At 34.5% G+C, this 26,123-nt stretch overlaps 1 protein-coding gene across 2 annotated transcripts; it reads right to left on the bottom strand.

Moving 5' to 3' along the window:
* Positions 1-25,899, bottom strand: Ociad1 (OCIA domain containing 1). 2 transcript variants are annotated; one of them, XM_027938362.3, is made up of 9 exons: positions 25,728-25,899; positions 24,296-24,358; positions 23,338-23,418; positions 17,096-17,149; positions 11,466-11,513; positions 10,209-10,344; positions 7,596-7,771; positions 3,202-3,354; positions 1-529 (listed from the first exon to the last, which is right to left on the bottom strand). In XM_027938362.3, exons 2-9 carry the CDS (start codon positions 24,351-24,353, stop codon positions 492-494), a joined length of 744 nt encoding a protein of 247 aa, XP_027794163.1. In that variant the 5' UTR covers positions 24,354-24,358; positions 25,728-25,899; the 3' UTR covers positions 1-491. The 2 variants fall into 2 exon arrangements, with proteins under 2 accessions (XP_027794163.1, XP_071470375.1); XM_071614274.1 differs by lacking the exon at positions 3,202-3,354 and having other exon boundaries at positions 25,728-25,810.
* Positions 25,900-26,123: the final 224 nt, after the last annotated feature.

The raw sequence follows: 26,123 nt of genomic DNA, 5'->3' as shown, positions 1-26,123 counted from the left end.
TGGAGGTGTGGCATATTTCTTTACATTTTATTTACCATAAACATTAATAGAGCAAATACTAGAGAAAGCCTTTTTAATAATTTGATGATATAAAGCCGGACACTTAAAATAATGCTTGCTCCCCCAACCCACCCACCCCAATTCCACATGCAGATATCATTGATTGCTATATACAATGATTCTTGAGCATCAGTTTCTTGATAGGTTTGAGTATCTTTGCTCTGTAACTTAAAAACAATTTCAAACTGTACAAAATCATGGTATAATACCATCATTCATAGCATTCCCTATGGTGATTACATTTACACAATATTAACACCAAAATCCATGTCTTACAAAATATCATAATAAGTCAAACCACAAAAACCCAGGATTTAGTTTTAAATATGTTTATGAAGACTGCTGCTGAGCTCAAAGCATGCAGGTATTCATGACCACCTAGATGAAGCTGGATATTGAAACTCCTTCAGTAGGTCCAATGATGTAATTTTTCACTCATCCCAAGTATCTCCATATTTGTTTACTTTGACTAGGAAAAAAGCACAAATAATTGATGATTCCAAACAGTAATAAGTTAAAGACACTATGTTGTTTGTTGTTGTACTGAAAATTGTTTTCCCTCTCATTTGAATAAAAGCATGAGAGACTTTATAAAAGGGGCTGGTTAGACTTCTGTGAACTAGGGGTTATTCATAACTATAAACACATTTTATCAAGAACTTTATATAAATACTTGATCCTCATAATAATCTTATAAAGTAAACACAATTCTAACTATAAGGCTTAGAAAACAGATTAGTAACTTGCCCAAGGTACACACCTTAACAGGTAGAACCAAAATTGAAGTAGGTCAATTCACGTTCAAAGCCTGGGTGCCTTTACAACTTTTCTACACATTAGTAAAGGTGATATATATTATAGCTTATACAAAAGAAGTTACCAGAAATAAAAATAATAAATTTGAATTTTATTTTTCAAAAAAATAAACAAATGGTCAAGACTTCAAATTATGGTTACTCTTCTCTTGCATTAGTTGTCAAACTACAAGAAGGAAATTGATGCCAATATTCCCGAACTTTACATAAAATTAAAATGTGAAACATGCTGTCTTTTCTTTTCTATATAGGCTCCATGGGTGAATTGTTCAGAGGACCAAATTAATCATAACAATGTAAAGAAGCAATTATCATAATGTGAACCCTTCAAAAAAACACATGGTGTCAAAACTTTCATTATTATACTAAGATATTATATACCCCCTTTCTTCACATTTTGCCTTTTCCCCTTGCTCTCAATTCTCATGAGTATGCGGTGGAATTTTCTAGAAGCTACATAATGTGTGGTAATGTTTCTCTGACAGCTAACAGAATATGTGCTTATGTATTTGTCTGAATTTCTAATTAGAAAAATACCAATAAATATAGTCCACATACACTGAAGCTGAAAACTTTTAGTGAAACTTCCACACCATGAGTTTACACTGTACTAATGTTAAATTTTCTATCTAGATTCAAGAATATTGTAGGAAAAAAAAAATCAAAGAAACAGGTTTTTTGAATTATTTAAAGCAACCCCCAAAATTTTTGTTTATAAAGAAAAAAGTTCATAGTTTTTTTGTTCCAAGGATTGAACTCAGGGGCACTCGAACACTAAGTCACATCCCCAGCCCTATTTTATATTTTATTTAGAGACAAGTTCTCACTGAGTTGCTTGGCGCCTCGCGTTTTTGCTGAGGCTGGCTTTGAACTTGAGATCCTCCTGCCTCCGCCTCCAGAGCCACTGGGATTACAGGCATTACCACGCCCAGCAAAAGTTCATACTTTTACATTATTGTGTCACGTAAAATAACTTTTAAGAATGTTAGTTAAAACCAAAAATGTCAAAAGTCAGCAAGTGCCAAAGTGTCCACCTTATTTTCTTTTCTTAACCTCTATTACAACCCAATGCCCAACCAAAATGCTCCACTACTGATGAGTGCAAGGTACTACACTATGCAGACAAAAGATTATAAATATGAGAAAAATACTACTTCTTACCCTCAAGGAGCTTACAGTCTAAATCCTCAAATTATTAAGCAGAACAAATTATCAATAAGTCTTGACATAATACAGAGAAAAGGTCACTGTATGCATAAAGTTTATATTAAACATTTTTTATGACAAACATCAATAAGCATTATAAATTACAAACCTATTACAAAACTAAATGTTTTTACATCAAAATTATGTAGACATCATTTAATTATTATGTAATATTGTTACAAAAGCAATTCTAAGTGAAGTAACCATTAGCAATGAGAAATGAGAAAACTGTCTTGAGACTAGGGAATATAACCCAGTGGCAGAGTGCTAGCCTAATGCATGTGGCCCTGGTTTAGATCCCTAGTGACCACCAACCCCATACTTAGGATTTTTACATGATTTTGAAATCTTTATGGCATATGGCTCTCCAGAAGGCACTAGTGCTGAGGATTAAACCCAGGGCCTTGTGCATGTCAGGCAAATGCTCTACCATTCAGCTACATCCCCAGCGACCCCCTTGATTTTTAAAGTAGTAAAAAGAAAATCTTAAAACAATGACTCATCCTCTGAAATTCCTTTAGAGAGAAATAATAAAATTCTATTCAGAAATGCCTACAAAAATTGTTCAAAATGCCCTTTTACTTTAGAGGTAAACAGCTATGTCAGAAAATTTACTTTGGGTATTGTATGGCTGTTTCAAAATGACAAAATTTTTATTTAAAAATTGACTATTAATTATAAAGTACTGTTAAACTTAACAAGAAAAGTAATCCTTATTACTCAGTCATGATTCTGTGGTTCTGCCAAAAGTGGCAGTACAGCCCAATCATCAACCTTGGGATCACCAAATCTAGTTATGCAAGAAATGTACTGCTAGAAAAAAGATATCAGTTTTCAAGGTGATTTCTTATGAGGGGAAAGTAAAATGGTTATATAATTTCGACACTCTATTATCAAACTAGTCTCACTATCTCAAGTCTTACTGTTTGGACTTCATTATTTCCTAACACAAAATAGCCTTTTGAAAAACCTTAAAAATGGTAGAACTGATAACTGTGAAATAACTATTGTGAACTGCTTACTTAAACAATTAAATCATGTATCAATATAATTAATGTTTTAAACTAATACTTCAGTTTCCAATCCTAAAAGTTACATGATTCACACTAAACTAGCATACCTTCTTTTTTTGGCACTCTTTCCTGCATAGGCCTGACTGAGGGATCAGTCTTTTGTGTTAAAGTAACTTCATATGACTCTCTGTTTTTATTCCTTAATTCCTCATATGTAATATTTTTTCTTTTGGGACTTTCTTCAAGGTTGGGATCAGGTCCTAAAACAACAAACAGTTAATAAATGATGGTAAAAAGGATTTGGATAAACCCAAAGTAACTAAGTTTTGCAAAAGCTTCTTACTTATAATCAAAATAGAATAAAGTAAAATATAAGAATCAGAATTTTATCACCATTCCAAAGATACAATACTTTCCCCAAGGTAATCACAGACTAAAATCTATCCCCTATATGTTTAAGCTTTCATTTCTAAAATTTAAAATCAACATCAAAAATTTTTAAGTCTAAATCAAGGCTGGAAAGAGAATAAATAATACAATATGTAACAGTACAAACTGCTTAAAATGCTAGTATTTTAACCTGGAAAGTCATTCATATTGTGTACAGAATTAAAAAGAAATAAATCTACTGGTGATAAATGAACAACACTTGACACAGTGTAGATTCTTTTAACATTTCCATAATTAAATATTCTAATAACTAGAATCTATACAAATAACTTCAGTTTAAAAAAATCAATTTACCATCTTTATGTACTCAAACAAAAATACTTGAAAATAACTACTAAAAATTATAAGAAATAGCCTTTAACCAGAGTAGGTTTTTGCTTCTTGTTTACTGAGGTGGGATAAGAACTAACTATTCAGCCTGGAAATCTGCATTTATTCTTTATCTCTCCCAAAGAGAGTCAAAGTGTGAACAATATATATTATCAAAGAATCAAATACTAATGAAAAAATAATGAAGTATTCCCCTTTAATATATTGACAAGATCAAATACTAAACAGTTCATAAAACATATAAATAGCAAGGCCATATAAACATTTTTAAACAAATTTACTGATGCTAACAAAACATTCAGTGCACTAGTACTTAAAGTCTTACTAACCACAATAGAAGTAATATTTTCTAATGCAACATACAAATTGAGCATATCATTAATAATCTATTAATTAAAATATCTTAAAATTCAATTTTTATAGATGGTACTTATTTGGAACTCAATGGTAAGGTCCAAGCAAATAATCAGAATTTTCCAAGAAATATAACTATATGTTAAATATTGTTTTCAACCCTGATCTTTTATTTTGATAAATATACACTGTATTGATACAGAGCAGAGATTTAAGTTTTTCCTAATTAGTTCTAATATACCAAAACTCAATTTTTCCTGATGAAAAGAGAATAACTAAAAAAAAAAACAACAAAATTTATAATCTTATATTGGGTTTTTAAAACATTTTGTATTACATTAGTAATAAATAATTATTGAACTAATTTCCTTTCACTATAATTTTTTTTTTTAATTCTGAAGGATATATATATTTAAGGAAGCCTGGGTTCTAATCCCCACTCTGCTGACAATTAGTGAATGTCCTTGGGCAAATCACTAAGCTTCTCCATATCTTGGTTTTCCCAATTGCAAAATAAGGTAATTTAACTAGACGCTCTCTAGAGTTCCTTCCAGGTCTAATACTTTTTCTTATCCAAAAGAAAAATATTTTATTATTCTAAAATCCTGACGTCAAATCAAACATAAATCAGATAGAAGATTAGGGGAAAATTTCCCCACTTATAAAACCAAATGAAAATAGTCCTACATTGTAAAGAGAACATGATTTACTCATTAGGGAAGGTTATGAAGAGCTGGAAGGAATAATAAAATGTAAAACAGCACTGCTTTAAATATAACTGTAATAAACTACCTATGGTATCTAATAGCTATAAAGGACTGATTTCTGCTTTGAAGAGATTAATAATTCTTTGAATTCCTGGTAAAAGAAAGCAGAACTAAGGGAACAAATAGGATTTAAACAAAAGGAGAGGGTACCCTGCCCTGGTAAGGGAGGATAGCATCTGGAATAAAGCAAAGGAAGCCAATGAGGGTCCATGTGAAGAACAGTTTTTGAAAAGTGGCAAGTATGATTTGGAGAAGGAAACGGAAAGCAGAGCAGTGGACAGATGGATGGCTACCACAAATTAGGCATAAAATAATATTAAAATATGGGTCTTGCTATCATCTGTGGGTAGATATCAAAAGGATTTTTATGTTTGCTTTTATGTAGAAAACAAATTATGTAATATAGAATTTTTGAATGCAAATGGCATGAAGGATGCAAATCATCACAAGGGAAGAGATGGAGCATGACTACAGGAAATGGATCTGAGATTGAAAAATGATACACAGTGAAGGACAAAGAGCTACCTTTGGAAATAAGTTGGTGACTTTAACCATTCTCTGAATCTGCCCACCCCCTTTCCCATTCTAATTAGACGAAGTCAATGCTTGTAACCCCTCAGGAGGGGCACAGGGGAAAACTTGAAAATTAAGAGGTTCAACAACTCATCCAAACTCAAGAGTCTCTTTAAACATTCAAACTTCCATTCTCTCCTGACTTTTCTACAAGGTTAATAATCAGCCTTCTCCCCTGTCTTTGATTCTAAGGTACCACCAACAAAATAACAAAACTTTCCTTAGTGAGAATGTTCTGTATTGGTGCTTTCCAACAAGGGAGATGCTAACATGTGACCACTGAGCAACTGAAATGCTGCCAAAACTACTGAGAAATTGACTTTTAAATTTAATTTTAAGGGCTGGGGATGTGGCTCAAGTGGTAGCACACCCGCCTGGCATGCACGGGGCACTGGGTTCAATCCTCAACACCACATAAAAATAAAAAAATAAAAAATAAAGATATTGTGTCCACCTAAAACTAAAAAAGAAATATTTTTTAAAAATAAATAAATTTAATTTTAATCACAGTGACATGTCTAGTGGATACTTTATATTCTGACTTTCCTAAATCCTATTCTGCATCTTCTCAAACCTTCCTTGACCTACAGTCAACTTCTCTTTCCCCTACATTCCTTTTCCTCCCTTTAACCTACATTTAGATTCAAATCTCTTCCATTTTGAACAAGCAAACAAAAAAACCCCATTGTTTCTTGAGCATTATTTATTAACTCCCCAGTTGCTGATTTAATTGAATTCACTTCAAAGTTGCCTTTAAAGTGAACTCAACAGAGATCTACAATCCCTTATCCAAATCCTCGTAGTTAGACATGTTTTGCAATTCAGTTTCTCAGAATTTTTTGAAATGATCATAGTATATATTCTATATCACTTAATATCCCCCATTCAGAGGTTTGGGACAGGAATGAATAATAAGCAAAAACACTAATGGTTCTACAATAAAATGGAAAAAATTCCTTTTAGGTAAAGTAAGTAAAGGTTATATTTATATTTCTTATGTTGTTTAGGTCAGGGTCTGCCGCCAAGTGAGTTCAAGTCAGATTTTATTTTTTGCAGTGCTGATGATCAAACCCAGGTTTTCACAATTGCTACGCAATTGCTCTAACACTGAGCTACATTCCTGACCCTCAAGTCAGATTTTATTTGGGGGGTAGGGGTGGTTTTCAAAACTTTTTAGATTTTAGGTAAGGAATTATAGACAGACCTTTGCCTCCTGATTTAATTCCCCACCTTCCACTGCAGACTAGGCTGAAAGGAAAAAGGAACTGAATATATTACCTACAAGGCACTGCCTATAATTATTTCATCTAATCCCAACAGTTGAGAGGCTTTATCATTGTTCAAGAGATCAAGAAACTCAAGGAATTATAAATTAGCTACTTATTGCAACTGTAATTACAAGGCCACATAATTAGCAAACATCAACAATTCAAATCCAGGCCTTACTCCAAAACTGATCTTTCACTTACGTGTTTGACACTAGTATTTATAAAAACTTGACAATGCATGTTCCCATGGGTTTTCTCACTTGACAACAGTTCTGTAATGCAGGTAAGTATTATTTTTCTCAAAGAAAGAAAGCTGAAAGTCTTTAAGATTGGCTCATCAAATATAACCTTAGCCTTCCTGAAGCCTCTACTTCCTGATGCACAATTTATCACTTTTTTTCTATTCCACGAAACATGTATGAGTATTTTCAATCACTGGAACCTATTAGTAATTTATCCTTATGTTTTACCTTCTAACAGACTGAGAGTTTCTTATGGACAAGAACCAAGTTTTATCTTTATGTCTTCCATACCTAGCAAGAATGCCTGATACCTACTGGTCCTCCAGGAATGTTGAGTGAATGAAAAAACAAATGACCAAAAGGAACAAAACATGTTGAATTAGACTGATGGATGAGTTTAGGTTGATGGCTGATAGTGCAATGTACAGGTGATATTCAGCAGAAAAGATCATCAAATAAAGTTTATACATACGTTGGACCATAAAATGCTGAAATTCATTTCAAGAGAAGTTTCTACCTTGGGCAATATGATCAGTAATACCAGTGGGAGTGGATTCATTCATAGAAGCACTGAACGGAATCGGCTCATAACGAGGTATCATCTCTTTTTCTATGTTGTCTGCTGCTGGGGATGTCACAAAAGAAGACTGATCACTCACATTTGAGTCATATTTTGACTTCTGAGAATAATGCCTGCAAAAGAATATCACACTGTGTAAGAAAAATAAGTCACTGCCTATATCTGAAGCATAAAGGTTTGAAAACAACTTCAAATTTCTATAATCATATTTTAACTTATTTGTGACACTAGGGAATAAACTAAGATGCTTTACCACTGAGCTACCACAGCCCCCCGCCTTTTTTTTTTTTGGGTAGTGCTGGGATTGAACCCAGGCCTTGTACATGTGAGGCAACTTTTTTAAAATTTTGAGACAGGGTCTCAATAAGTTGTTCAGGGCCTCACTTGATCACTGAGGTTGGCCTCAAATTGTGATCCTCACACCTCAGCCTCCCATGTAACTGGGATTACAAGAGTACACCACCATGCCTGGCTAAACATATTCAGGGCCTCACTTGATCACTGAGGTTGGCCTCAAATTGTGATCCTCACACCTCAGCCTCCCATGTAACTGAGATTACAAGAGTACACCACCATGCCTGGCTAAACATATCTATTTTTAAATAGCAAAATAAAATGTTTCTGCCACACACAAAGCATTAAAAAATGTCTTAACTCACTTAAACATTATCACAAGGAATACATATCACAAGGATAATAACTTAAAAATTTTCACAAGGAAAACACAAAACATATCTGACTTCCTAAATATTAGGTTTTGTAGATAATTTTAATGTTTTAAAGTTCTTAGAAATAAAAAGTACTTCAGATCAATTATAATTTCACTAAACATGTCCATTTCCCACATTAACTGGGAAGTTACTTCCACAATTAGGAAACCATATAAACACTAATTTGCTAAAGCAGATACAGGTTAACACACTCTCTCAATAAGAGGTTTAGAATGCTTGCTTGCCATGTATTAAAATTTACCTACCAATCTACTTAAAAACTTTATTATTTATCAATCTATCCAAATTAATTTATCTACATTACACCATATAAAAACTAAACCATTGCCTGAAAAAAAAATAGTAACAGATTAAACATCACTAGATGTTTACTAGACTTAAAAGTCTGAAATATTTTTAAAATATTGTTTTAGTTGTGGATGAACACTATATCTTTATTTATTTATTTTTACGTGATGCTGAAGATCGAACCCAGTGCCTCACACATACAAGGCAAGTACTCTACCACAGAGCTACAGCCCAGCCCAAAAGTTTGAAATTTTTTAACATGAGTTTTTTTAAACTGCTTATTTTTATTTTAATTACAAGTAACACGACCAAATTACTGAAAAGTTTGGTATAAAAGGGGAAAAAAAACATATACCACAACCATTATTACTATCTACTTCCAATGTTCTTGCAAGTATTTACTTCTATTTAAAGAGAGGACTTTACATCCAGGTGTGGTTACACACACCTCTAAATCCAGCTCCTGGTGTGGTCAAAGTAGGAAGATTCCAAGCTTAAGGCCAGCCAGGGCAACTTAATGAGACTTTGTCTTAAAATAAAAAGGGCTGGAGATATAGTTCAATTTCCAGCAGTACTTTAAAAAAGACAATTTTAGGGCTGGGGCCGTAGCTCAGTGGTAGAGTGCCTGCCTCTCACTTTTGAGGCACTGGGTTCAATCCTCAGCACCACATAAAAATAAATAAAGATACTGTGTTCATCAAGAACTAAAAAAATTTTTTTAAAAGACAATTTTAAGTACATATGATTTTATACTTTACCATATTGGTGTATCAAAAGCATTTCATCACAATGCTTCACAGACTTATAGTTTTAAGTACCTTCACAAAGTCTGTTAAAAGATAAAACTTAAACCTTTCTCCTTCATTGGGCACTAGTTCAACTCCAGTTCTTCTCTACTTAAGTTGTAAACAACTTTGTGCCTACAAATTTTATTTATTTTATTTTTTATTTTTCATTGTGGCCTGATTTACAGAATTTGGTTTAAAGAAAAAAAACTAAAAAACTAAAGGATTCCAAATGTTATGAAATCCAACATAAACTATCTAAAATACTTATACTGATTTACATCAGAAATTTATTCAGTATCAGTTCACTTTTGAAATTTAATCAAGAATTAACTATGATTCCTATAATGAAGTCGCATACCAAAACAAACATTATCATACTACATACCTCAAAGAAAATTAGTTATTTTACCTACTTAGTAAAATGCTCAGTTCATTTTACCTCTATTTTAAAAAACAAAATTTGGATATTCAAAAGAAAAACCCAAAATACAGTGAAGCAAAGGTAAGTGACAAATTGAACAAAGATAAATCCTTTATTCTGGGACATGTATGCCCAATAGAATTAAGCTCTATTTAAAATAATGACTCTTTTAATGCAAATTATCTTTAGTCTATAGCAAATAGCAAGTTTACAGTGGTTCATCAGTTATGCAATGCTTCATATACTGAATTATAATACTGTCTAGTTATTTTTTTCTTTAACAATAAAAACTCTTTTAAGTGAAAATCAGAAAATGGCCTACCCGGGCGGTAGAGGTCGTCTTGCTTGTCCAGATCGTAAAGCTTCTCCAAGAGGGGAATTTTCAAGATTCTTGAATTTCTCTTGACAAGTTTTCACATAAGACAGCTTTCCAGCAAAGTATCCCATGATGCAAGCAACTTAATTGTAACACCAAACAAAATGTGTGACTGAATGGGTCTTTTAGGCAAAAAAAAAAAAAAAAATCTAACAAAATATTTTTTTAAAAGCATGGTTCTAAAATATGTCTTTGGTTTACAAAACTGAAATAATGGTAAAAAGACCACATTAAATTATACTCAAGAGTTCATAGATTCTACAGAAATAATTCACTTTCCCAAAGAAAATAAACCAAAATAAAGTTGTTATAAATCAACTCTAGGGGCTAGGTTTGTGGCTCAGTGGCAGAGCACTTGCCTGGCATGTGTGAGGCACTGGGTTCAATTCTCAGCACCGCATATACATAAATAAAATAATGGTCCTTTGAAACTAAAATATATTTTAAAATAAATAAATAAGCTCTAATATACTAATTATTAAATATAGGTAGGAAATGTAGTAAAGGTATGTTGGAAAGAAAAATGGATGAGCAATCAAAACAGCAGAGTTCTGGCCTAGTAACAGGGATTTCAGCCATTTATTTTTCTGTAAAATGGGTATCATACTATTTGCCTAGCCAATTTCATAAGACTGCTTTAAAAATAAAATTACATGCAACAAAAATCCCTTAAAATAATGTATTCCAAAGTATAACCTAAAGTCCAAAGCAAACACTTCACCATGTAGCTATATCCAATACAAAAGAGAGGGTTAATCCGAAAAGATTTAATGAAAAGCCGCAGATTCTTTAAAAGAGCAATTTAAATTTAGCTTCTTATTAGCCATATTGCAAAATGCAAACTAAAAAGATTTTTTAAAATAAGCTTAATTCTAAATATATTGATGTGATCAATCAGAGTACCTGTACAACTTTCCCCATGAACAGACCAATAATTTATTTTTAAATACTGTGTATTTACAAAGTAAGTTCAAATTAATAGTTGTAATACTTTATAAAAAGAGGGAGGAAAGCATTTCAAGTAATTCATGAATTTTGATATTAATAAAATATCCAAGTACTTCATTTAATGAAAAGCTTAAACAAATTAAGTTGCCACAGCATATAACCACATAACTAATATGAGTAAGTCAAAACATTTGATAAAATTTATGGTTTTATTTAGGTAAAAGAGCTACAAAAAACAGTGTTGATCATACTTACATATAAGTTTAGGGATGGAACCATATTTGGGATGACTTGAAAGGATTCCTAAAGAACAAGTTAAGTATTTTTGAGTAACATTGTTAAAAGAATAGAAAAAAAAATCAGTTCAGGATACCCTTAAATATTAGCTGCCGACATTAGCATTTTTATGCACCCAGAGAACTCTAAACTATTTAAAAGAGAAGCAAGTGAATTCAAAAAGAGAATTATAAAAAAATCCAGACAGACTAAAAATTATTAGAATAGGTGAATGAATATAAAGATACTTGATACGAAGTTACTAGATAAAGGAAAAAAAGATGTTTCTATGAACCAAGAACAAACCAAAAAAAGCATTTTAAAATACACCATGTGAGGGGAGGGGAGGGGGGATAGTAGGGGATAGGAAAGGTAGCAGAATACAACAGTCACTAATATGGCATTATGTAAAAATGTGGATGTGTAACCGATGTGATTCTGCAATTTGTATTTGGGGTAAAAATGGGAGTTCATAACCCACTTGAATCAAATGTATGAAAGATGATATGTCATGAGCTTTGTAATGTTTTGAACAACCAATTAAAGAAAAAAAAAAAAGCCAAAAAAAAAATACACCATGTGCAGGGGCTGGTTGTGGCTCAGCGATAGAGCCTTGCACGTACAGGACCCTGGGCTTGATCCTCAGCACCACATACAAAAATAAACAAGTGAAATAAAGGTGTTTTGTCCAACTACAACTAAAAAATAAATATTTAAAATAAATAAATAGATAGATAGATAGACAAATAAATAAATACACCATGTGCAACATGAAGGGCCAAGGTGATATTAAAGAAAGTGAAGAAATTTGAGAACCAGTAGCACCAGATACAAAAACCTGTGATAAAGTAATTAAAATAGTATGGTGTAAGTGCAAGAACAGGTAAATTGACCAACACTAGAAGAGTCCAGAAATGGACCCACACATGCAGTCACATAATTTATGACAGGCAACACTGCAGTAAACAAAAAAATCATCCCTTCAAAACATAGTACAGTGTACAGTGGGAATGTAACTGGATCCTACACCTTATACTATTCCAAAACAATTACAGATGGCTTGAAAATTAAAATATGAAAGATAAAAAGAAAATCTTGCAGAAGAAAACATAAGAAAATATCTTCATGTCACTGAATAGACAAATATCTTATAGAAGCCACAAAAAACACTTATCACAGTGGAAAAATTCAATAAACCTGACTATTAACATTAAGAACTACAGTTGACCAGAGTTGAGGAAAAATACTTATAACACATATATGTATCTGTCAAAAGACCCACTACCAGAATATATACAAACTCCAAAAAGGACAAACCAAAGGAAAAAAATGGACAACAGGCATCAGTAAATAATTTACAAACAAGGATATATCCAAATGAGGTATAAACAAAAGAAAAGGTACTCAAGACTTCTTTAGAAGGAGACACAAATTAAACCACACTGCAATCAGTATCATTGCTCACTTACCACAACTGCTAAAATACAGGAAACACACAAACAACTAGTGTTGGTGAAAAACCCAGAAATGTAAACTATGTCAAAGAGTTTCACAGTATCTACTAAAGCTGAATAAACTATATTAATAATCTTATAACCCAGAAAAATGTCTACCAAGAGATACTTTATTCATGGCAGAACTTATTATAATAGTCAAAATTGAAAACTACCTCATTGCCAACATAGAGTATAGATAAACTGTGGTATACTCACAAAGAAAACTATATAGCAATGAGAATAATTAATCTATAACTACATGCAACAATATAGAAGAATCCAGTATTATATAGGTAAACCAGTTTTCCATATAAAATGCCCAGATTTTAATTAATTTAATTTCTATGATGTAAAGCTACCAAAATGTCTTTGGCTTGCAAATTTCCTGAAAATTAACAATTAGTTCTCAGGAACTGATATAAGACAGTCTCAGCATACCACTGATGAATCTAACAAATAGAATCAACAATATATCGAATACTTAATTGCAAGATTTAGTGTCATTAAAGTACAAAAACAAAACGAATCCATACTATTGGCCTGGGGTTCTTTCATTTATACCACCAAGATCATAAAGAGGAGAAAACGCAGAGTAGTTAAAATATTTGCTTTTATACATGTATAAGTTGATCCCTCATTCTGTCCCCAACTAGTTACAGACCACTGACAATAAACAGTAAATAAGACACTTTCTTTGCACATAATGAAGCTTACAGTCTACAGAGAGAATTAAGACAAACAGAATACAGCATGTGGTTGCAATTTATCCACCCGAATATTTGAGTGATCAATTATGTACATTATGTTGCCCTCTGACAGCTGCTAGAGACAGCCCATTTTCCTAAGGGGAAGTAGCAAGGACAGAGACAAACTGACTTGTTCAAGGTTAATGCAATACTCTTTGCAACATATGGTTGCATTAATTATAGTGGTGGTACAGATGGAACTAGATAGTTGACAGAGAAATGAATGAATTGGAATACATGATATTAATTAGACAAGGCAGTTAAGGATAATGCCCTGGACTCCTGGATGTCAGTGATGCCACTCAGACACAGAGGGTGGAAAGGTGGGAGGAACTGGTTTTGGAAAAACAAATTCAGTTTGACGGCCATTTAGAAGGGCCATCCAAGTGGAGATACTAAAACATTGTAACAGATACATAGACTAGAGATAATCACGGAGATTTAGATGCAAGAAATGGTCAATGAAGCTCAAATTTGTGAGGCAAAAGTATAGACTTGGGATGGAGATATAGCTCAATGATAAATCACATGCTTAATATGCATGAGGTCCTAAATTCAATCTCCAGCACCCACACCACCAAAAAAAAAAAAAATACATAGACCAATAACTAAAAGTCAAAGGAGAACTTAAAGAACACCAACACTTTTAAGACAAGCAGAAGAAGAAAACCTAAGCACCAAAAGGTAATATACCTTTGTCTTTTAGTGCTATATATGAAAAATAGTATGTAATTCCTATCAGACACTCAAAATTCATAGAAACAGTGGAAGAGTTGCCTGAGGGAGAAAAAAAGTATTAGTGTGCTCTATCATGGTAGTGATATGAAAAGAATGTTTCAAGAACTGGTGAAAATTATATGATATAGGATAAGAACAAAAACTGCCCATCAAAATTAAGAAACAAGGAAATTGTGCTATCTGAGCATGGTGGGCATACATCCATAATCCAGCTACTCAGAAGACTAAGGCAGAGGATTCCAAGTTCAACTCAGCCTGTCTCCAAACTAAAATGAAAAGGGTTGGGGGGCAGGGGACATAGCTCAGTTGGCAGAGTGCTTGCCTCGCATGCACAAGAACATGGGTTCAATCCCCAGCACCACAAAAAAATAAATAAATAATAAAAATAGGGTTGGGGAGTAGCTCAGAGGTAGAATGCTTTTGGGTTCAATCCCTAATATCTCAAATAAAACATAACAAAATGAAAATACATACATGAGTAATCAATGACACAGACTTGAATGGGTTAAAAAAGTAAAAAGTTGAAGCACTCATTTATAGTACTTCAAATTTGAGGAGTCAGGGAAAAACTGGAAATGTGTAGGAGAGAATTTTTTTATGTTCTTTCTTTTATAATAGATCAGGAACAATCGGGGAGCAGCTAAGAACAAGTTAAGTATGACACACCATGGACAAAAGCATATACAAAATGCCAAACATCTAGATGAAATGCAAAATGTCTTGGGGATTCTGAATTCTTTTCCTAATTTTTACCATTTCTATCTTATTCTCAAGTTGTCCAAAGTCTTTAACTCCATGTAAATACCAAATCTCCAAAACATTCCCTTTTTTGTGTCCTAATACAAACTGTACCTTCTCTTGGTTCTTAGTAATTTAATGGAGTTTTTTTCACTCCTTCCCACATGATTTTGCTTTGAGTTTCTTGACTGCCTCCTCCCAAGTTAAGCTTATTGTTCTGATCAGTTCCCTCTTTCCTAATATAGTCTTCCTTGTCTTTTAAGCAAACTCCTGCTCATCCTCTGAAACTCACTTCTCCCAAAAAGTGTTCCTGTTATGCACAGTGGCACACGCCTATAATCCCAGCAGCTCGAAGGCTGAGGCAGGAGGATCGGGAGTACAAAGCCAGCCTCAGCAAAAGTGAGGTGCTGAGCAACTCAGTGAGACCCTATTTCTAACTAAAATATAAAATAAGGCTCAGTGGCTGAGTGCCGAGTTCAATCCCTGGTACCCCCGCCCCCAAAAACAGGGATTATAGCAGCCCTACAGAGATCTTTGAACATCCTTCTGAATCTCACAATTCAAGTAAACATTTAAATTTTCTTCTGTTTGTTTCAGTGTGTGATCACACAGATTTCTTTCTTCAAATGAACTACTGGCAGCTCTTGTATTTATTCTGTATAACCCCCTCCCTCATAACAATCATTAATAAATGACATATTGGATTACTATAAAACAGGCAGACAATTTCTCCACTCATGGGGCTGGGATTGTGGCTTAGCGGTAGAGCGCTTGCCTAGCATGCTTAGGGTCCTGGGTTCGATCCTCAGCTCCGCATAAAAATAAATGAATGAAATAAAGTTATTAGATCCAACTACAACTAAAACCCACAAACGTTTAATAAAATCTTTTTTTCTCCACTCTTAATTGTTTCTCCCTAGGCCAATTTTCCCTTCAAAGTAATGTGATTGGTGTTTTTGTGTTATTTTTTTCAAAATACAAATCCAAACTCATCTATGAAACAACTTAATTGGTTCTGGAGTTGTTTCCAATTTTAAAATTCCTGTCTTGCAGCACATTATAATAAGATTCCTTAGAAGTTCTTTAAATAAATTTTTCCTCCCAAAATCCTCCCACTTCCCTTCAAAAGTATTGTTTTGGAGTCAAGATTATCTACGTACTTTATTCTGCTATTGTGAAAAAGCTAAAATATCCTATCAAAGTCACATTTTGAGCTAGTTAATTAAAAGAACAGGTTTTTAGAATACATGGAGGCTATCCCACCAAAGTCATGACTATTTTCTGGGACACTTTCCCAGATATAGGATACACCACGCTGATACTTAACAAAATAAAAGTCATGAGCAATACTATTGGCTAGCACCACTAAATTTTAAGACACAAAGACTGATACATTTAATGCTAATCTAAAACTCAAGTTCCACAGGAATATGTTATAATATTTAAAACAACAGAATTTAGTTGTTAAACTAGTACATCTGAATCACCTTCAGTTTCTTAAAACTTAGATTCCAGGACCTCATTTCACAGATTCTGACTCAGTATGTATGGGATGGGGCCTGTGAATTTGCATTTCTAACAATCTCTTAAGTGAGAATGATACTGCTGAGCCACCTGACCAGGTCTGCTGCTCTACCTACAAACCATCCACAAGTTTTTAATTACCTTCTTATTCTTACAGGTTGTTAAGCTATATGTAAAACACCAAATTCTCAAATCAAGATAATCAAGTCAGTGGGTTCATGGAGACAAAACCCTTCTGATACTGAGGAAATTCATCAATGATAATACCTAATAGGATACATTATCATCTTATTTAAAATCAGAAAAATAATGTAAAACAAACATGATATCCAAAATGCTAAATAAATCCAAAGTTTTAAGTATTTACCTTTACTAATCAATCCTTGAGTAATCAACATACTTGTTGCAGCCAAAGGCACAGCTATAAAGAGAAAAAAAAAATTGTCACTATCAACAAAGGAAAACTGTCTCTTGAATTTATTAGGGGATAGATTATTAGTAAAATCATAGGAATGCACATTAAAATATTTAAAAGAGATTACTTCATCTTAAAAGTTACACTGTATGAATGGTGAAAGCATGAAAGAAGCATTTTAAATTTAAGAACATTATAAAATATTAAATATAATTCAAGAACCATCTAGATTTAGATTCTAAATAGCTAGCAAAAAAACTAAACAAACAAAATAAAGATTTAAAAAAAAGAGAGAGACAAAAGTAATACTAAGAGTTACATCTGAAGTTAGAGAAGGAGAGGGCAAAAAAAAGAGAACAAGCCAGAAATCAATTAAAAGAAAAGTCACTGAGTATGACAAAATTCTATGCAGCATGTTTAAGTGCCTTACATATATTATTCATTTACTTTTTCTTATGTTTATAAAGTAGATAATATCATTACGCTTTTAAAGATACGGACAATGAAGCTTAGAGATGTTAAGATACTTGCAACAGGTCATACAACTAGTTCAATGGCAGGCCCAGATTCTAATGAATCTGTCTGACACCAGATCTCAAGCTTTTAAGCTCTGTATTACATTGTTGTGAAACAAAATACAAATACATTTGACCATAATCACACGGAGGCTGGGGCAAGAATAAATAAGCATACATTTTAAATACACTTTTTAAAACTATTTTAAATGTAATTTTGCCATAAGGAAATATTCTGTCTATAATGACTATTAATTGACAGTGAAATCCTAAGTGCTCATTATAATTTCAAAGAAACTCATAACTTTAAAAACACATGGGATGTAGCTTAGTGGTACAGTGCTTGCCTACCATGTGCAAGGGCAGGGTACAATCCCTAGCACAATACAAACAAAACAAATTCACCTATGAATCACTGTTCTCTACCCAAACACTAATAGATTTCCTTGATGGGAGTTGGAATTGGTCCTTGGCTGACCAACCTAGCAAAGCAACTTTGGGAATTTGAATGGAAAAAGAATTCTCTACATTGATATAAAACTTTACCTAATTTACCTAAACAGGTAAATGGCTCACTGTACCTAATCTGTTTTTTCATGCTGAGTACCACGTTGTCTGGGCGTCTGGAACTTTGATATCTGCTACGCTGAGGGTGCCTATGCGATCAGCACCCTCCAAAAACCCTGGCTTTGAGTCTAATGAGCTTCCCTAGTGAACAACATTTAACTCGTATAATTACTAGCTGGTGGAGAAATTAAGCACATCCTTAGTGTGTGACTCCACTAGGAAAAGATCTTAGAAGCTTGCACCTAGCTTCCTCTGGACTTCACTACAGACTCCTTTTCCTGATTTTGTTCTGTATCCTTTCATAGTTTCTGAATCCTGTAAACTATATGCAAATTTAAATAGTTACATATGGCTGGAAGCTGCCACAGAAGACATTTCCTATTTTAGACCAAAGGTTGGCAGATGCATTCCTAAAAACAGCCAGATAATAAATGTTTTGGGTTTTGTGGGCCACTCAGTCTTTGTCCCATATCAACAGTTGTTTTAAGGCAAGAGCATCCAGAGACAATACATAAATGGACATAGAGCCGTGTTCCTATAAAACTTTATGGATACAAAAATATCAATTTCATGAAATTTGCACATGTAATAAAATAGTCTTCTGGGCTGGGGATGTGGCTCAAGTGGTAGTGCGCTTGCCTGGCATGCGTGCGGCCCGGGTTCGATCCTCAGCACCACATACAAACAAAGATGTTGTGTCCGCCAAAAACTAAAAAATAAATATTAAAAATTCTCTCTCTCTCTCTCTTTAAAAAAATAAAGTTTATCTTTAAAAAAATAAAATAGTCTTCCTCCTTTTCTTTTTCCTCAAACATTTAAAAATGTAAAAACAATTTTTAGCTCACTGCATGCAAAACCAGATTTGGTCCATGGGCTATAATTTCCTCAACTCTTTTCAAAACTATATGGACCACTTAGAAACTAATTACTTATTTACTTTCAAATTATTACATTTGAATTATTAGAGAAATTTCATGATTAAAACCCACAACTTTGGAATAAGGCATTGGCTTTGTCATTAGGCAGTTTGCAGAAACCCTATGGTTTGACTCCTTACTATTCTACTAAAAGAGTTTACCTTTGCTGGAAAAAATGTCTCTTTAATGTTGGCTGGTTAGAATGCCTTCATGTATTATTTAAAGTTTTTCAAAGGATAAATCCCTTCTAATTACAGCATCATTCAGCTTGGTTCAAGGATTGCAACACGTAGCACTGAAGAATTATGTAAGGATAAAAGGTGATGAGTTAGTTAGCCATCTCTACAATGGACAATGATTTCCCCATTTAATACTCATAGTAACAGTCAGGTTGAGATTCTAGTACTAGTTCTTCCATTCACCACATCTGTATACTTCTCTTAACTTCCCATGCTATAAAAGAGCAATGGATTAGGTCTAATGTCTCTTCTCAACTCATGTATTCTATTTTACATCTCACAAAAAAGATAAAGGTAAAACTGAAAGGTACTTCAGAGATTCTCTAGTCTTCATTCTAATCAGAGTTAATTTAGATCAGAAAAGACAAGTTATATGCTCTAAGCTATGAACATGGTTAGTATGTGGTATAGCTGGATTCAGAATCTAAGTCTTCTGACTCCTAGGTCAATGGTTTTTTCCATTATACTGAGTGACTTATTTCAGAGTCTGTTAAATAATGCTTCTTTAGGTAAATCAATAATACTCCTGACCAAACCCTAATTGTACATTATGACCACAGCCCCAACCATTTCTAATACAAAGATTCCTAAAATTCTTTGAACTCTTCTCCTCTCAACAATAGCAAAATGACATTCTAAATTCAGAATTACAAGGTCTCACTGAGTTGCATAGCACCTCACCATTGCTGAGGCTAGCTTTGAACTCATGATCCTCCTGCCTCAGTATACAGAGCCCACTGGGATTATAGGCATGCGCCTGGCAATAGTCAACAAATTTTAAAATTAAATTAATCTCTACAACAATTACATGAAATAGGCAGATATCACTCCTATTTTACAGATAAGAAAACAGGGAAACAGGAACTTGCCCCAAATCTCAGTTAATAATGTGTGGAATTTGGGCTGGGAGATAGCTCAGTTGGTAGAGTGCTTGTCTAGCATGCATAAGGCCCTGGATTCAATGCCCAGTACTAGGATTGATTTTAATTTAGACAGGTGGGCCTCACTCAGAGTCTGACCCTTTCACTGATTATACCATTTTATTTGAAATAAAATGAGCGAAATATTATTCAAACAATCTGTAACTGGTGCAAATAGGAATTCATAGACCTTTTCAATAATTCCAAAGGTAAGAACTACTATAACATAATATGCAAGAAACTGACTTTTTATGTACAGATTGTGTTACTACCTGTGTTTTGGACAAAGAGACGTTGTTTTTTTTTTTTTTTTTTGGTTAGACAAAAACTCACCGGGCCACAATTTTTAAGCACCTAGAAATATGACACCTTCACAGTTAAGGTCTAAAAATTATCATTGGTACTTTTCTATATATTCCTATATGCCTTTTTCACCATTTTTTCCTAATCTACACGCTCCAAAGTATCAGGAATTCCATTGCTCATTTATATAAATATGAAAATGTCACTGCATAGAATAACATTTGAAGATATGAATATTAAAGTACAAAATTTCCTAATACCAAGTCCTCTCAATAATTATATGTTGAATTTCATACCATCTGGTTACACCCAAACTTCTATATATATGCAATGTTTGGTGTATACCTAGGTTATCTAAGAGCTGACCGTGCCAGGAGCAGTGGCTCACTACTATAATCCCAGCAGCTCAGGAGGCTGAGGCAGAGGGTCACAAGTTCTAACCCAGCCTCAGCAACTTAGCCAAGATCTGTCTCAAAAGGGGAAAAAAGGGGCTGGAGAGGGGATGTGGTCCAGCAGTTAAAAGCCTCTGGGTTCAATCACTGGTACCAAAACCAAAACAAAACAAAGAGTCAATTCAGAGTCAATTGCTACTTGACAATTTTGGCTTCTATAATTTCCCAATAATTGAGATATAACATACAGTTAATAATCTGCTTTTCAGTCTGTCATTATTACATGCTCTTTGTCTCTTCAATTTGGAATTAATTAGCTTTAATACACAGAAATTACTGAGATTCTATTGTTCATATACCACATATCTTACTATTAACAATTAGGCATACACAGAAATCATGCCTAGCACTCACTGCCCTTTAACGTACTTTTGACATAATGGTGTTACAGCTAGAATGTTAAAAATATGTGCAGCAACATAAATTTATCAGCCAGAAATAAATCTGAACAGCACAGTATCTATGTAAACCTCAGTCTAACATTACAATAATTCCAAACATTATCAGACTTGTTTTTTTCTTAATCCTGAGTCATCAAGACTTGAAAAAAACCTGTTGTACCAAAAACTTAAAATGTCTATACTAACCTTATTTTATCCTACAAACAAGGAAATTCAGTATAACTGTAACTCTTAATTAGTGATATCATCAAAATCAAGTTTCTTAAGCTGGTTATCTTAAAGTTTTTCTCTTTTCCTTCCTTCCTTCTACTGTCAATCTTTGTAAAAATCCTGTGTTCTAGCCAGGCACAGTGGCACACACCTGTAATCCCAGTGGATTGGGAGGCTGAGGCAGGAGGATTTCGACTTCAAGGCCAGCCTCAGCAATGGCAAGGCGCTAAGCAACTCAGTGAGACCCTGTCTCTAAATAAAATACAAAATAGGGCTGGGGATGTGGCTTAGTGGTTGAGTCCCCATGAGTTCAATCCCTGGCATTCCTCCCCACCAAAATCCTTTGTTCTTTAAAAAAATTCATTGCCTACCCATTTTCTCCAGGTCAAACAACAATGTATTCAACTATACTTCCTCAAAAACTATATGCCTGTGTTACTGCAAAAGCTCACTCATAAGGGATTTCACCAAGTACAACTTCTCATCCTTCTTATCCAATACACTGCTAAAGTTTCTTAAAAAACAATATCATCCTCTCTGTCCAAGAACCTAAAACATAATGAATCAAACCTTTTAACTCCTGTTATTTTATTTTCTATTCTCAATGAAAGTTTTCTGCTCCAAAGTTCAGCTTCAAGGGTCTAACAGAGATCAAGTTATTGCAGACTCTGCCTTGGCTCATTATAATAAAATCTATCTCTACTTAAAGTCCCTATTGCAGTTATACACATAATCTTTATATGTTTCATGTGTTAACTTTGTCCCAACTACATCATAAAACTACTTCGGGAAAAATATTATGTCTCATAAAACTCATCTTCTAATCAAGTACCTTGTACACTGTAAGCATACATTCCAAACTGAAAAGGTATATCCTCAATTGTTTAAGTTGTCCCCTTCTTCCTCCTTAAAATCCATTCTGCCTTTTTGTTAGAATAGTAATTGCCAAAGACTACAGTCTCAAGATAAAGCAATAATACCAGGGTTTTGTTTAAAAGTAAGATTATATTTTATGCATCACTTATAGTATTCTCTGTATTTAAAAAAAAAAAAATCTTGATATATGATCAAAAGTTGGTAATATAGTAATATTTAATGGTTTTTTAAAAAATGGAAACTAACCAGTTTTTATTATGTGATGGTTAAAGTACAAGGCTTAAAATCATGAGCTTCTGTTTCAGACAGACCTGACTTCCAAGTTCAAACATCATGACTTGCCATTATGTAACATTAGCTAACTCATTTAACATCTCTAAACCTCAATTCCTTCCCTGTAAAGTGAGGGTTATAATTATCAACCCAACTGAGTTGTTTTTATATAATCCAAATATACTCAATAAATGTTATTACCATTATTATTGACAAAATTACCTCATGATTGAAACAAAAATTTGAAATAATTACTTTAGAATATGCACATTTCTTCTATTTCCTTATCAACTTGTTTTAGAAACAACCACACTATGCAAAAAGCATATATGTTCTATATGAAAGTATTAAATTTCAAATATAAATTCAGGTCAAAATTGCAGGTACAAATTTTGGACCAAGCTATATTGAAGTCTGGGGGATGTAGCTCAGTGGTAGAGTGTTTGCCTAGCAAGGCAATGTCCCAAGTGCAATTCCCAGCACAAACAAAAAAATTATGTTCATTAGAAAATTGAACTTACATCTGAACCAGAAGCTTTCATCATTGCATTCTGCAAAGACTCTTCTTTCTTCTTCTGTTGGAATGTAATCAGCCCCTATATCTTTTAGCAAGGAAAATTGGAAAATAATAAAATACCCATAATAAAACTAAGTCTGAAAAATTAGCTTAGTCTGAGCTGGGCCACAGTGGTGCATGCCTGTAATCCCAGAGGTTTGGGAGGCTGAGACAGAAGAAAGAAGAATTCAAAGCCAGCCTCAGAAAAAGCAAGGTGCTAAGCAACTCAGTGAGACCCTGTCTCTAAATAAAATACAAAAATAGGGTTGGGGATGTGGCTCAGTGGTTGAGTGCCCCTGAGTTCAATCCCTGGTACCAAAAGAAGAAAAAAGAAAATTAGCTTAGTCTGAATATTAATGATACCCAACATTTTTTTAAAGTGAAGTAATGAAAACAGGTAATCTCTAAACTTCTAAAACAAACTTTAACTGCAAACAAGTAAGCACTACAACCTACTAGTCAAGACTGGCTACAAAATGGGGTGGACCCAGTGCAAAAGGATAATGTGTGACCCTTGTTCAAATTAAGAATTTCAAGATAAAAACTAGAGCATTAAATCAAGCATGGGGCCCTGTGACTACACAAGTAACAGCCCCATGAAGGCTGCCCAGATGCTACAGTTACTCAGGCAATGAAAATTTTCTTACATAAAAAGTGCTTCTAGGGTGGGGTTGTGGTAGAGCACTTGCCTCACACATGTGAGGCACTGGGTTTGATTCTCAAATCAAACATACAGATAAATGAATAAAATAAAGGTCCATCAACAACTAAAAAAAATTTTTAAAACAAGTGCTTCTAGGCACATATAGCTCAGCTGGTAGAGTGTTTGCCTTGCATGCACCAGACCCTGGGTTGGATCCCCAGCACCACAAAAAAAAAAAAAAAAAACGCTTCTAATTATAAATAGTTAATATGATAGTTACGGGGAATTGGTCTTGGAACTTCTGCATTTGGCTCTCGAAAATCAGCCCTCCCATTCATCTTTCCTGTATCAAAGACATTAATATTAAATATTAGAAACTGCCACCATAGTTCAAAGCAAATACATACAACCTATGATGTAGTAAAATTACTAGTCTATATAGCAATCAAACAACAAATATTTACCAAAAATTACTACATCTTAATTCATGTAACAAAAATAGCTAAATAAAAAAAGCATAAATCTACTAATTAATTTGGACGCAATTCCTGCACTCCATCCTTCGTTGAAAAAGAAGTGCTTTATACGTATTTATTAGTCGAATAATATAAAAAGACATTAATAAAACACCAGACACTTTTCCTCCTTAAGATGGTTTATTTCATATTAGTCTACGTTTTGGTCCTTACAGATACCTATACCCAATAATTAGGCGAATTCCCCAAATAAAAGAAAAATCTCAAATCATATCTGGGATTCCATTTTACAAATGCAATAATCATAAGGAAACATGCAACCTCTCCCACAAAGCTGTACGCCCCTCCCCTCAAAAAAGAATAACTAAGACGTCACATCCTTCTCCCAGTACGGGAAAACTAAAGCAAATTCCACATCCTTCAAATTTCTTCCTTTCCAAATAACTTAGATGAATACCTGAGATTTTAAAAAACGCACAGCATTTCAAGAATGTTTTTATTTATTCTTTGTTTAGTGCCCTTTTTTAAACCATACCTCGGGATTTTAAAAGACCACCGGATAACTGCATATTGTACAGAATATTACATTTTACAGATGATCATGATTAGTCTCATTTTTAAAACAATTCACATTAAAAACAGGAAATGGCATCCTACACCAAGATTACAACTGGATTCTTGGATAACTCATTTAGTTAACAACTCACCACCGAAGGCCTAGTACATGCCAACCCCTTAGAGAGGGAAAAGGAATAAAACGGATAAACTGAGTTTCTGGAGGGGAGCAGCTTTCTGAATCAACTAAAACCGTGAAATGAAACCCTCTCGCTCTCCGCACCAGCATCCTTCCTAGAGACTGTCAAGGCCGACAAAGACGCTAGACAATATCATTTTAGCTCGTAATTCCAAAGAAAGAGAGTAGAACTGAACCCTCGCCGGCCTACGACCCTCGATTCCCGCACTCCGTCCTCCATCCGCTCCACCCCGCTCCCGCTGGCCACTGATGACACACCAACACGCACCATTCACCACCACTTTCCCCACCCGCACCCCCACAAACAGTTCCTCGCCTCCCGCGGTCACCAGCACTCAAGAGCCTGGGACCCAAAACGCCATCAGTCCACCCTCAGAGGCAGGAAAATGGCGGAAGGTGCAAAGTAGCGGATGGCCGCGCGAAGGTGGTGAGTGGGCGGAAAAGGGGAGCAAAAATGGGGCTTTGTGCACCACCTCACCCACCTCCCGACGGCAGCGGTAGGCGACGGCTCCAAGTGCCCAAGTGATCAGGGGGCCGAGGTCCGGAGAGGACCCTAGAGGGGGCAGGGAGGGAGAAAAGAGCGCGGAACGCAGTGGGGGGAGGGGGTGGACTGCGACGCGACCGCCAAGAAGTCACCCAGATACCGCGACCCGGAAGCACTGTCCACCTACAACAGGAAATGACGCCAAGACCTCCCTGCGGAGTCGGCCGCGGAGCAGCCTGTGAAGAGACGCCTGAGTCTGTCTGCCCCGCCCTCTTGGGCTCGTCATTCGTCTCCTTACTCCCGGGACGCGGCGCTAGCGAGCTGCACTGCCGCTGCGCTGGGATCAACTGCCGGCCTGGTCCCGGATCCCGCGGTTGCCCTGACTTTGGCGCGA

This window comes from Marmota flaviventris, chromosome 7 (assembly GCF_047511675.1).
Source record: "Marmota flaviventris isolate mMarFla1 chromosome 7, mMarFla1.hap1, whole genome shotgun sequence".
Taxonomy (NCBI): Eukaryota; Metazoa; Chordata; class Mammalia; order Rodentia; family Sciuridae; genus Marmota; species Marmota flaviventris.
The sequence above is the reverse complement of the archived record's forward strand: the minus strand, read 5'-3'. Positions and strand labels throughout refer to the sequence as shown.

Excerpts from the sequence above, each read along its gene's own strand:
- Ociad1 (XM_027938362.3), bottom strand. The coding sequence starts at position 24,353 with ATGAATGGGAGGGCTGATTTTCGAGAGCCAAATGCAGAAGTTCCAAGA. Across the intron at positions 17,150-23,337 it reads TGAAAGCTTCTGGTTCAGAT|CTGTGCCTTTGGCTGCAACA; the intron begins GTAAGTTCAATT and ends TTCTCTTTATAG. Across the intron at positions 11,514-17,095 it reads TCAAGGATTGATTAGTAAAG|GAATCCTTTCAAGTCATCCC; the intron begins GTAAATACTTAA and ends CTTGTTCTTTAG.